The sequence below is a fragment of the Leptopilina boulardi genome, unplaced genomic scaffold (assembly GCF_019393585.1).
Source record: "Leptopilina boulardi isolate dan_hultmark-lab unplaced genomic scaffold, ZJU_Lbou_2.1 LbouV2_392, whole genome shotgun sequence".
NCBI classification, from domain to species: domain Eukaryota; kingdom Metazoa; phylum Arthropoda; class Insecta; order Hymenoptera; family Figitidae; genus Leptopilina; species Leptopilina boulardi.
In genome coordinates, this window is record NW_026137965.1 from 2,951,689 (window position 1) to 2,964,538 (window position 12,850).

The 12,850-nt window shown below is 24.4% G+C and overlaps 3 protein-coding genes across 3 annotated transcripts; 2 read left to right on the top strand and 1 right to left on the bottom strand.

Moving 5' to 3' along the window:
* Positions 1-54: 54 nt before the first annotated feature.
* LOC127288648 (serine/threonine-protein kinase STK11) lies at positions 55-5,338 on the bottom strand. Its single transcript, XM_051316244.1, has 6 exons — positions 4,454-5,338; positions 2,005-2,125; positions 1,752-1,937; positions 1,551-1,687; positions 1,123-1,466; positions 55-348 (listed from the first exon to the last, which is right to left on the bottom strand). The coding sequence occupies exons 1-6, from the start codon at positions 4,795-4,797 to the stop codon at positions 188-190; spliced, it is 1,293 nt and encodes a 430-aa protein (XP_051172201.1). The 5' UTR covers positions 4,798-5,338; the 3' UTR covers positions 55-187.
* Positions 5,339-5,761: 423 nt separating this feature from the next.
* On the top strand, positions 5,762-8,964 carry LOC127288651 (proteasome subunit beta type-6). The gene is made up of 5 exons (XM_051316248.1): positions 5,762-5,929; positions 6,256-6,323; positions 6,482-6,613; positions 8,390-8,664; positions 8,744-8,964. Exons 1-5 carry the CDS (start codon positions 5,840-5,842, stop codon positions 8,869-8,871), a joined length of 693 nt encoding a protein of 230 aa, XP_051172205.1. The 5' UTR covers positions 5,762-5,839; the 3' UTR covers positions 8,872-8,964.
* A 505-nt stretch (positions 8,965-9,469) lies between these two features.
* LOC127288645 (sodium-coupled monocarboxylate transporter 1-like) lies at positions 9,470-12,829 on the top strand. The gene is made up of 14 exons (XM_051316238.1): positions 9,470-9,749; positions 9,814-10,322; positions 10,396-10,447; positions 10,511-10,578; positions 10,680-10,834; positions 10,914-11,054; positions 11,181-11,289; positions 11,464-11,573; positions 11,672-11,858; positions 11,927-12,013; positions 12,103-12,191; positions 12,289-12,387; positions 12,475-12,664; positions 12,725-12,829. Exons 2-14 carry the CDS (start codon positions 9,870-9,872, stop codon positions 12,797-12,799), a joined length of 1,815 nt encoding a protein of 604 aa, XP_051172195.1. The 5' UTR covers positions 9,470-9,749; positions 9,814-9,869; the 3' UTR covers positions 12,800-12,829.
* The last annotated feature ends 21 nt before the right edge of the window (positions 12,830-12,850 follow it).

Here is a 12,850-nt window from a genome sequence, read left to right on the forward strand (position 1 = left end):
ACTATTTTTATATTAATATCACAAATGTTTATATTCTCTCTCTCTCTTTTTCTCTCTCTCTCTATCGCGAATAATGTCATTTTTGACAATTCGCAGTACTGTCAAAGTGCCAGTAAATAAGAAATAAAATTGACTAGCACAGTCAAATGAAGTAAATAACATAATAAAAACTAAAATAAAAATTGAATCACGATGTTTTACATGATGGAAATTTTCTTACATTTATACACGATATTGTTTTACGCCATCTTCGTTTATTTTGATGATTATTTGCCTTGCCATTATGACTATTTGAAGTACTTCTAATATCGCCACTTACATCCTCCAATTCTTGAAGTCTTCGTTCCTCTGCAAAATTTAAAAAGACATTTTTTTTTTATTTTAAATTAATTAAAAAAAACTTGGGTTTCCAAATGAATTTAAAAAAAATTCAGTCCTTTGTTATTTTTCCATTCAAACTGCAATCAATTAGTAAAAAAAAAACCGATCGAAAATCCCGGAAAAAAAATTGTAAAAGTTTCTTTTTTCTTTCATTATTCAGGGAGTCTAACTTTGATTAGTAGAAGCAAAGAAAAAAAAAACTACAATGAAAATAATCGAACATTTTTAACACGCAATTTCACACAGCACAAAAAAAAAGAGTACCCAAGTATTGTATATCCATAAATATTTATATATGATCCAAATTTAAGCATATTTCATTCTTTGTTATAGTATGATGCACGTTTTTGATAAGAACACAAACAGACTGTTTGATAAAGAACGTTCAGATTTCCTTTTTGTATCTGTGAAAATATAATCGATTTAATTCTCGATTTCGAAGTAAAAAAAAAAGAAAATTTTTGTCCCCTAAAGGAAAATTCATATCCCAGTTAGTATAATTATCAATCATGTTAAATCTACACGTTCAATGAAAATTTGAATTTCGAAACTTACCAATTTATAAACAAGATGTCTGGACACACCGTTCACATTAATGTACACTATTAACTTGTTAAATATTTAATTGAAAAAAAATAATTTTGTAAATAATAAAAATATGATCAATTTTGTAAATAGTTGAAAATAATTTTTAATTTGGAAAAAGGAAAATTAGAGAATAAAAAAAAAAAATGTTCTTACCATTGAGCTGATGTTCGGTAAAATATGTAGAATTATTATCAGTTCCATAATGATGTTCCATCAGGTACGGCAGTGCAGTCATTGTATGCCATTCATCACCTCGAAGTGGAGGTATTGGCACTTCTTCTAATGTTTTTGACGGTCTACTTATAATCCAAGGATGTCTTCTTATTTCTTGTAGGGAAAACCTTCTGTCAACATCTTTTTCCAACATTCCCATTAAAAGTGATTTTAATGAATTTTCAATTTCCGATGGTATTGTGTAAACACCTTTTCCAATATTTTCATATAATTTATAAATATTATCCCCTTCGAAAGGATAAATACCAGTTGTAAAATTATATCTGAAAATAAATTTCATAAATGATTAATTAAAAAATTAAATTAAAAATTTAATTTAAATTAAATTAATTAAAAAAGTAACTTACAATGTTACACCACTACTCCATATATCTACTTTAAAACCTGCAAACGTGTCACAGCCATTTGCTATTTCAGGAGGTTGAAAAGCTGGTGAACCTTGTCCTGTTGTACATGTGTCATCTTTGGCAAACATGTCTAACGCCTGAAAAATGCAAAAAAAAAAAATTATTTCATCTTCGAATATAATTTTATAATTCCAAAATTACCTCAGCAACTCCAAAATCGCTGATTTTAAGAGTTCCATCAAGTGTCAAGAGAAGATTTCCCGGTTTAATGTCCTTATGAACAATTCCTGTACCATGAAGATATTCCAATCCATCCAATAATTGAGAAAAATAACCATGAGCTTGCCATAGGGGAAATTTTTTATACGGTGAACTTTCCAACATATCCTAAGAAAAAAAAAGAACAAATCTTATCACAAATTCCACAAATATATATTTCTATTTTTAAATTCACCTGAAGACCTCCTACACAAAATTCCATAACTAGATACATTTTCTCCTTCTCATCATTGTATAATACATCAACGAGATCAATTACATTTTTGTGTTTCAATTTTCTTAATAATCGGATCTCCCTATAAACAAAAATTAAAAATTATTTTTATCCTTATTCAGGCCTCGGATCAACTTTAAGACACAAAAAGTCGATTTTTTTATTTTAACAAAATTCAATTGGTTAATAAATATTTTACTTTAAATAACTAATATTATTAGATATTAAATTCATTTTATTAATACTGTAATGAGAATAATTCTAAAATGAATATTATCAGGAAAATTAATTTCGAATATTTCAGAATCGAATTAATTGAAAGACAAATTTTCCAAATTTTATTTAAGTAAGACAAATTTCTAAAAAAAATTCTTTAAAGTTCCATTTTTATAATTTATTTTATTTCTGATGTAAGCAATTTATTTGAATTAAAAATTTTGTCAAAGTTTTTAGTTTTGATTGTCAAAAAAATTTCAGGCAATACTTTTAATCAAGTTTTACAGATTTATAAATAAATTTTTTTTTAAAATAACGATTTTGGAAAAATTAAAGTTGAAATTTTGGGAAACAATTGAATTTCAAAAGATTTTGTTAATTTTCAGACAATAATTAAATTTTACAGAAGTAAAAATAATATATCAAATAATTTAAAATAACATTTTTTAAACGAAATTCAATTTTCAAAGGTTTAGAATTTAGATTTCTTGAAATTAATTCAAATTCAATTAATTTTTAATTTAAAATTTTTTATTATTTTATTTCTTTCTCATTTATAAATAAATTTGGTCTCGGATCGACTTTAAGACACAAAATAAAGTTGTTTTAGTCGATTTATATTCCAAAAAGTTGATTTTTTTTATTTTAATTAAATTTAATTAGTAAATAAGTATTTTACTTTACATAACTTACAGACCTCGGATAGACTTTAAGGCAAAAAAAATGTCGATTTACATTCCAAAAAAAGTCAAAAAGTCGTTTTTTTTATTTTAAAAAAATTCAATTGGTTAATAAATATTTTACTTTAAATAACTAATATTATTAGATATTAAATTCATTTTATTAATACTGTAATGAGAATAATTCTAAAATGAATATTATCAGGAAAATTAATTTCGAATATTTCAGAATCGAATTAATTGAAAGACAAATTTTCCAAATTTTATTTAAGTAAGACAAATTTCTAAAAAAAATTCTTTAAAGTTCCATTTTTATAATTTATTTTATTTCTGATGTAAGCAATTTATTTGAATTAAAAATTTTGTCAAAGTTTTTAGTTTTGATGGTCAAAAAAATTTCAGGCAATACTTTTAATCAAGTTTTACAGATTTATAAATAAATTTTTTTTTAAAATAACGATTTTGGAAAAATTAAAGTTGAAATTTTGGGAAATAATTGAATTTCAAAGTATTTTGTTAATTTTCAGACAATAATTAAATTTTACAGAAGTAAAAATAATTTATCAAATAATTTTAGATAACATTTTTTAAGCGTAATTGAATTTTCAAAGTTTTAGAATTTAGATAATTTTGAAATGAATTCAAATTCAAGTGATTTTTAATTTTAAATTTTTGATCATTTCACTAAAATATTTATTAAAAATTGCAGATAAAAATAAAATAATTTTAAAACTTTTTAAGTGAAAAATCGTTTCAGATAGTTGAATTTTCAAAGAATATTATTAAAAATAATTGAATTTCAGGAGAGTTATAATAAAAATTATTAAAATTTCAAAAAATTTTAGAAATAATTAAAATTTAGAAGATTTTAAATTGAAATTTTTGAAAATAATTAAATTTCAAAAGATTGTGTAAAAATTTCAGACAATAATTATAAGAAGAGAAATTTTTTTAGTGATTTCTGTTGATGAAGAATTTATATTAGAAATCATATACAAAAATTGAATTCCAAAGGAATTTAATTAAAAAATGCTCTTAGATAATTGAATTTTCGAAGAATATTATAAAAATCATTAAAAAATAATTGAAATTTTTGCATATAATTAAATTTCAAGTGATTTTGAATTAAAAATTTTATTTTATTTGCTAATTTTTTTAAAATTATAAACAACTATTAAATTTCATAAACATTTTAATTCAAAAATAGTTTAAGATAATTGAATTTGTGAAGAATTTTATTAAAATTATTAGAAACAATTAATTTAGTGAAGAATTTTAGTTAAAAATTTGTTAAATAATTGAAATAAAGATGATCTGCATTCTATACTAAAAAAATTGTCTTTTGTTTATAAATTTAAAAAAAATGTACAAAAAAGTCGAAAAAGTCACATTTTATTAAAATAAGTCTAAAATAATTCATATTTTTGAAAAACAGTTGGAAAAAATAAAAAAATGTCGTATAATCCAAGGCCTGCTTATTTTAACTAAAAAAAAGTAATATAATAATTTCTCACGATTGTACGTTGCTTTCTCCATTGGGTATCCTTCGAAGTTTTCGTTTCTTTAATATTTTTACAGCTCTCCTGCAAAGTGTTTCAGAGCAAAGCATCTCTTTTACTTTTCCATAACTCCCTTCACCGAGTAAATCGCCCATAACATATTTTCCAATAAATTTGCATTTCTTCTTTTTCTCCTGATAAATAATTTGATCAGAATCTACCCTATGGAAAAACATGTTGATATCATCCAAATCATAATTTGCCTCATCGTTAACCCATGGAACTGGTTCAATGTCGTTGAAAATTTCATTGTTAACCTCTTCTTCGTCCGGATCAAATATCGCAATTCTATTGTCCATTTTTTTTTTTAAATTTTCACTTAATCTTCTTACAATTATTAAAATCACACAAAATTTATTAACCTAGAAATATCACTGCCGGCACCATCATTTTTAAAAAAAACCATAAATCAATTTTAGTCCGGTTTTTTTAAAGTTCTGACGTTTCCCTTTTGTGCGTGTGTGTATTGTGTATATATGTGTGAGGATTTTTGAGTAAACCTAACCTGTCAAAAAAATTTCTGACCCAATTTGTCTCTAGTATAAACTTACAATGAATAACAAATGTCAAATACGTGATTGACTTTTATAAAAAAAAAAAAAAATTTATATAGAACAAACAAAAATATTAAGAAATATAAATAAAATGTTGTCAATTTTCTAGTGGTGGAAAAAAAGATGACTCAATTTTTCAAACAATGTTTGTTTCAAAAAATATCCACCAACGTTGACACTGGTATCGAAAAAAGTGAATTGTTTTTTTTTTTAACTTCATAATTCAGATATACTTATAATTACAAAATAGTTCATTTTAACAATGTTTGTTGTATAAAATGTTTAAAACAATGTTTACAACAATAAAATCAAAATTAATATAATATTTCAGTGGTGCCATCTGTTAAGCGGAAGATTTAGTTCATGGCAGCACTGATAAAATGACGTTTATGTCAGCTCTTATTGATCAGTTTTAAATTTCCGCGGAAAACAACAACCAATGAGGTGCCACTTTAAAATTTATCGATCGCTCATTGGTTGTTGTTCTCCGCGCAAATTTAAAACATTTTCCGCCCAATAGATGGCAAGACTAATTTTTTTTTTAATTTGTTTTTATTACAGTAAATAATTAGTTTTAAACATATACAATTATTGACGAAAATTAATTATATATATATAGAAAATAAAAATTCGACTTTTTGAAAAATTTGATAAAAAAAATAAAATAAACTGTCGATAATGTAGAGACTTATTTTGCAACTCATGGACAGGCACACATACATTGACATAAGTGTACATGATACAAGCATCAATTTTGTGACAGTTTTTTAATAAATTAAATATAAAAATGGCATTTGTAGAACCTTCACAACAATTTGCAATGGGAACAAACAATATAATGGGTTCAGATTGGATGACATCCGAACACAGTACAGGAGTAAGTTATTTATCCTTTTATTCTTAATTTTAAATAAATTTCTTTTTTTGAGGTTAGCATGACAATGCAAACCAGTTTAAAAATCGTCTATTATTTTTTTTTTTAGCAAATTAAATAATTAAAATAATAATTTAATGTAATTTATGACAAAAGCTTTAATATTATTATTTTTTAAATTCTCTATTATTACTAAACTTACCGATTTTTAGGTTAATTAATGCAATTTATAGATTTAGATTTTGTCTTAATTGTACACTTTCTAAGTTATTATTTTCTCAATTAATTTCCCCTTAATTTAATTTATATTAATTTATTTATTTTTTTAGACATCTATAATGGCTGTTGAATTTAATGGTGGTGTTGTAATTGGCGCAGATTCACGTTCAACAACAGGGTAAATAAATTTCAATATTAATAATTTGTAGCTAAAAATTTATAATTTTATAATATATTTATTATATTTTTATATCACGATACTTCGTGGTTTATATTAAAAGTAGAATTTTTAACCACTGTCTTTTTAATTTTTTTTTAAATAATAATTTCTTTTAGATCATACGTTGCTAATCGATATGCGGATAAATTGACAAAAATAACTGATAACATTTATTGTTGTCGATCCGGTTCCTCTGCAGATACTCAAGCAATTTCAAGTATTGTAGCCTATCATTTGGGTTTTCATCAGTACGTATATTACTCTATATATATATATTATTAGATTTATTAAAAGAATATCCTCAATTTAAAGCTATTATTCAATAAAGCTGTGCGTTATATTTAGAGAGTTGTTTTTATCACGTGATATGTGCGTTGGACAGCAATTGATACAAAAAAAAATAATAATAATTTAATTATTTTTAATAAATGTGATTTATATTTTTTTATTTATCAAGCCTCGAATTATACGACTTTTCGGTACATTTTTTTTAAATTTATAAACAAAATACAATTTTTTTAGTATAGAATGCAGATCTTCAGATCTTCTTTATTTCAATTATTTAACAAATTTATAACTAAAATTTTTCACTAAACTAATTGTTTCTAATAATTTTAATAAAATTCTTCACAAATTCAATTATCTTAAACTATTTTTGAATTAAAATTTTTATAAAATTTAATAATTGTTTATAATTTTTAAAAAATTAGCAACTAAAATTAAATTTTTAATTCAAAATCACTTGAAATTTAATTATTTGCAAAAATTTCAATTATTTTTTTAATGATTTTTATAATATTCTTCGAAAATTCAATTATCTGAGAACATTTTTTAATTAAATACTTTTGGAATTCAATTTTTGTATATGATTTCTAATATAAATTCTCCATCAACAGAAATCACTAAAAAAATTTCTCTTATTATAATATTATTGTCTGAAATTTTTACACAATCTTTTGAAATTTAATTATTTTCAAAAATTTCAATTTAAAAGCTTCTAAAATTGAATTATTTCTAAAATTTTCCTTCTAAAATTTTTTGAAATTTTAATAATTTTTATTATAACTCTCCTGAAATTCAATTATTTTTAATAATATTCTTCGAAAATTCAACTATCTAAAACGAATATTCACTTAAAAAGTTTTTAAATTATTTTATTTTTGTTTGCAATTTTTAATAAATTTTTTAGTGAAATGATCAAAAATTTTAAATTAAAAATCACTTGAATTTGAATTAAATTCAGAATTATCTAAATTTTAAAACTTTGAAAATTCAATTATGTTTAAAAAATGTTATCTTAAATTATTTGATATATTATTTTTACTTCTGTAAAATTTAATTATTGTCTGAAAATTAACAAAATCTTTTGAAATTCAATTATTTCTCAAAATTTCAACTATATAATTCTTCCAAAATCATTATTTAAAAAAAATGTTTATTTAAAAATCTGTAAAACTTGATTAAGTATTGCCTGAAATTTTTTTGACCATCAAAACTAAAAACTTTGACAAAATTTTTAATTCGAATAATTTATTTAAATCAGACTTCAAATAAATTATAAAAATGGAACTTTAAAGAATTTTTTTTTAGAAATTTGTCTTACTTAAATAAAATTTTGATAATTTTTCTTACAATTAGTTAGATTTTGAAATATTCGAAATTAATTTTCTTGATAATATTCATTTTAGAATTATTCTCATTACAGTATTAATAAAATGAATTTAATATCTAATAATATTAGTTATTTAAAGTAAAATATTTATTAACCAATTGAATTTTGTTAAAATAAAAAAAAACGTCTTGTTTGACTTTTTTTGGAACATTTTTTGTACCTTAAAGTCTACCCGAGGTCTGTAAGTTATTTCAAAGTCAAATACTTATTAACTAATTAAATTTAATTAAAATAAAAAAATCAACTTTTTTGAAATGTAAATCGACTAAAACAACTTTATTTTGTGTCTTAAAGTCGATCCGAGACCTAATTTATTTATAAATGAGAGAGAAATAAAATAATTTATTTTCAGAATGGAATTAGGAGAACCACCAAAGGTAGAAACTGCCGCTAATGTTTTTCGTGAAATGTGTTACAATTATCGTGATTCTCTGATGGCTGGAATTCTCGTTGCCGGATGGGATTCACGAAAAGGAGGTCAGGTTTACAGTGTTCCCATTGGTGGTATGTGTGTTCGTCAACCAATTTCCATCGGTGGTTCAGGATCAACTTATGTTTATGGATATGTTGACGCCAATTACAAACCCAATATGACAAGGGATGAATGTGTTGAATTAGTTCAAAACAGTAAGCGTTTTTTTTAAATTCAGTTTTTTAGTTAAAATTTCTTATATTTTATTACTTTGATTTTTTCTAATTTTTACAGCACTTGCTCTTGCTATGGCTCGAGACGGAAGCAGTGGAGGCGTTATTCGCATTGGAGTAATCACCGAGAAAGGAATTGAACGCAAAGTAATTCTAGGAAATGAATTGCCAAGTTTCTACCAAGAATAAGTACTTTAATTTCCGTATACACATTTCGTTAACAAGAATAATTTTCTAATCTTCATTTGGTTAATAAATTAATTAAAAAAAAAAAGAATAAAATCAGTTACAAAGAAGAATCAAATTTTAATTCATTTGAAAAAAAAAAACTAAGAATTATAAAATTTTGATTCTTCTAATAACGAGAATCATTTTTCCTGAACAATTCCTGAAAATGATTAATTTTTTTTTTTAAACAAGATTTTTGTCACGATGTAGATAAAACTGACACGCGACATGAACAATTTGTGTCAGTAGTGAGAAATAAAATTGGATTTCTTTTGTGATGAATGCGGAACGGAGTTTTAAATTGTCTGACGTCAACGTAGTTTAACGACTCGTCGACCTTGTGTGTTCTCGATTGGGCAGGTTCTTTTTTTTTGAGGGGGCTTTAAATCGTAGACTCAGGCACTAATCAAAGAAGAGATGGTTGAATTATTATCCACTTTGTGATTGCTGAATGCACGAGAGAAACATGCTTCCACCACTTAAGTTATCATTGTCGTTCAACAAGAAAATTGACTCTTCTTTTAAAAAAAGAAAAATTAAATCTATACGTAGCGTCGCCATCGCGTTGAACGTCCTGCAATGACCCAGGTCACTTTTAAAATCATCAGGTTATTCTTAACATGAAAATGGTCACACTCCACAGTTTGTCCTCCTCGGAGTTAAGGGACACTCGCATTTTTTTTCTCCCATTGTGTTTCTTGTGTTCCTATTTAATTTCTTGTATTAATTATGATTTAAAATTCCCAGTGACGTTTAATTGATTTTTTTTATCTAAATTTTAATTTTTGGAAATAAGAATTTTTTTTTGAAAATGAGTTAAAAAGTTTTTACAATTACAGGTGAGTGATTATTAAATTATTAATAATAGTTGAAGACAAATAAATATTTACATTTTTTTTCCAGAGGATTTTTTCTACATAATATAATTATTTAGAATTGTTTGATAAAAAAAAGGAAAAATGGCTTCAGATATGAAATCCGATTCAATATTGTCAGTTGAACAAATGAGTGTATCGACACAAACATTTGGTACAACTGATTATACAATTTTTACAATAATGCTTATGGCTTGTGGTGGAATTGGAATTTATTTTGGTTTTGTGAAAAAATCAATTGGAGAAGATGAATATCTTGTTGGTGGAAGAAATATGAAAACATTACCAGTGAGCCTTAGTTTAATTGCAAGTTTTTTTTCCGGTATTTCATTACTTGGTATGCCAACGGAAATTTATATACATGGAACTGGATATTTGTGTATTGCATTTGGTGTTATTATTGTTGGATTTGTTATGTCTAATGTTTACTTACCAGTATTTCATGATCTTAAACTTACTAGCACCTATGAATATTTGGAGAGACGTTTTGATAAAAAAATGAGAATATTGGGTTCTGTTCTTTTTACAATTGGAATTGTAAGTGAAATTTTAAAAAAAAGAAAAATTCGTACAAAAAAATTTTATAATACAGTATTTTTTAAATTTTTAGATAACGTGGCTTCCAATTGTTATTTATGTTCCAGCTTTGGCATTCAATCAAGGTATTAAAATATAAAAAATTAATCTTATTTTTTCAATTTATTTGAATTATTTCAATTTTTCAGTTACTGGAATCAATATTCATATAATAACTCCTTTTGTTTGTGTCGTCTGTATTTTTTACACCTGTGTGGTAAGTGTATTTTTATTTACAATAGTTGGAAATTTCTAATTTTTATTTTTCTAAAATTTTTTTTCTTTTAATTTTTTAAATTTTATTTATCAAATTTTCAGGGCGGAATTCGTGCTGTCGTTTGGACTGATTTTGTTCAAACTTTTATAATGTTTGGAGCAATGTTATTAATTGTTTTTAAAGGCACATCTGATCTCGGTGGACTTTCAGTGGTGATTATGAGAAATCTCGAATCTGGAAGAATTGAAATACCCTCGTATGTTTTTTATTATATTTCTTTTTTTTCAAAATTTTCTAATTTCTAGAAATTAAATCCTTTTTTTTTCCCCCAACAGAACTGATTTTAATCCTTTCACGAGGCATACAATTTGGGCTTTAGTAATCGGTGGATTTGTTCATTGGCTACAAATTTCTGCTGTTAATCAAAATATGATTCAACGATATTTGGCACTTCCAACTCTTCGTTCTGCAAGAAGGTATAAAAATCCAAATGGTTTTTTTTTCAATTTATAAAAAGAACTAAAATTTAAATTTGAAAAAAATAAATGTAATGCAAAAAAAAATGTTTTAAAAATATAAATTTTTGTATATTTAATTTTTAGAGCCTTGTGGTGTTTTATTATTGGAGCATTGTGTTTGATTGGCATTTGTGGCTACGCTGGAATGCTCGTTTACGCTTGGTATCACGAATGTGATCCACTGACTACTAAGGTAAATTTTATATAATTTAGTCTATTGAAATGTCCATAATTGAGGTTCGGGGGACTTACATATTCACCTTATTGCAATTACTATATTATATGTTAATGTGTTCAACACGTGTTTCTATTGAAATATTTTTCATATATAATTGACAATGATTTTCGTTTTTTTTTTTGTTCTCAGCTCGCCAAAGCTAAAGATCAACTTCTTCCTCTTCTTGTTATGAATATTTTAGGCGAATTTCCAGGATTTCCGGGACTTTTTGTAGCTGGAGTTTTTAGTGCTGCTTTGAGGTATTTTTTTCAAATTCGTAGATTTCTATTTATTTATAATAAATTAATTATTTATTTAAAATAAATAATTAATTATTTTATTTTTAATTTCTAAATAGTTCATTATCCACTGGTCTTAATTCAATGGCCGCGGTTATTCTCGAGGATTTTATAAAACCATATCGTAAAACTCCATTCACGCCAAGAGGTGCTGATATTTTAATGAAATTTACAGTCATATTTATGGGAATTTTATGTGTTGGTTTAGTTTTCGTTGTTGAAAAAACAGGCTCCCATGTTTTACAGGTAATAATATATTTTTTTTTTTATTTATTTTATCCGCAAGGATTATTAATAAATTTCAATTTTTACAGTTGTCGACAAGTTTAAGTGCCATCACCAGTGGACCATCTCTCGGAATTTTCAGTATGGGTATTTTAATACCATGGATCAATGCAAAGGTGATTTTGAATTTTTTAAAATAAAATTTTTTTTTTCTTTCTAAAGTGATTAATTTTTGTACAAAAATTAATTTTGTTTTTATTCTTAGGGTGCATTAATTGGCGGAGTTTCTGGATTAGGATTTATGGGTTGGATTTGTTTATCCGCGGAAGCAGCGATCGCTAGTGGTAAAATAAGGTAATTTTTTTAAGTTTATTTAAAAAAATGACAATTTTTTTCATTATTTTATTATTTAAAATGGAGTGTAAAATTTTTCAATTTATCCAATTTAAAGATTTGATGAGAAACCAGTTAGCACTGAAGGATGCACTTATTCGTTTCAAGAGTCGAAAAATCTTTTATTATTGGTGCCACCGGAAACAATTATGGACTCGTAAGAAATTAATTTCTAACAATTTGTGTGATATCCCTTATTTTTTTTTTTTTAAGTGAATGTAATTTTTTTAAATTAAAATTTTAGAGAACCTTGGACACTTTATCGTTTGAGTTATTTGTGGTATACAGTATTGGGCGCAATGGTAACAATGAGCGTTGGTCTTGCAATTAGTTTAATTTCATCGGAAGATATTAATAAATTAGATCCCATGTTAATGGCACCATTTATTCGAAAATATCTCAAAAAAGACAAACAGGATCTTGATCACGTCAAGGTAAAAATATTATTATTTTTAATTTTTAAATAAAAAAATAATTTTTTAAATATTTTTTAGATTGCAAAATCAGAATTAAAAGTCAACAGTGCTTCTGGAATTTCTGATGATAGTAGAAAAATTGAAAGTACGTAAAAAACAAATCAAGGACATTTTTTTTTTTTTTTTAAATAAATAAATTTAAGT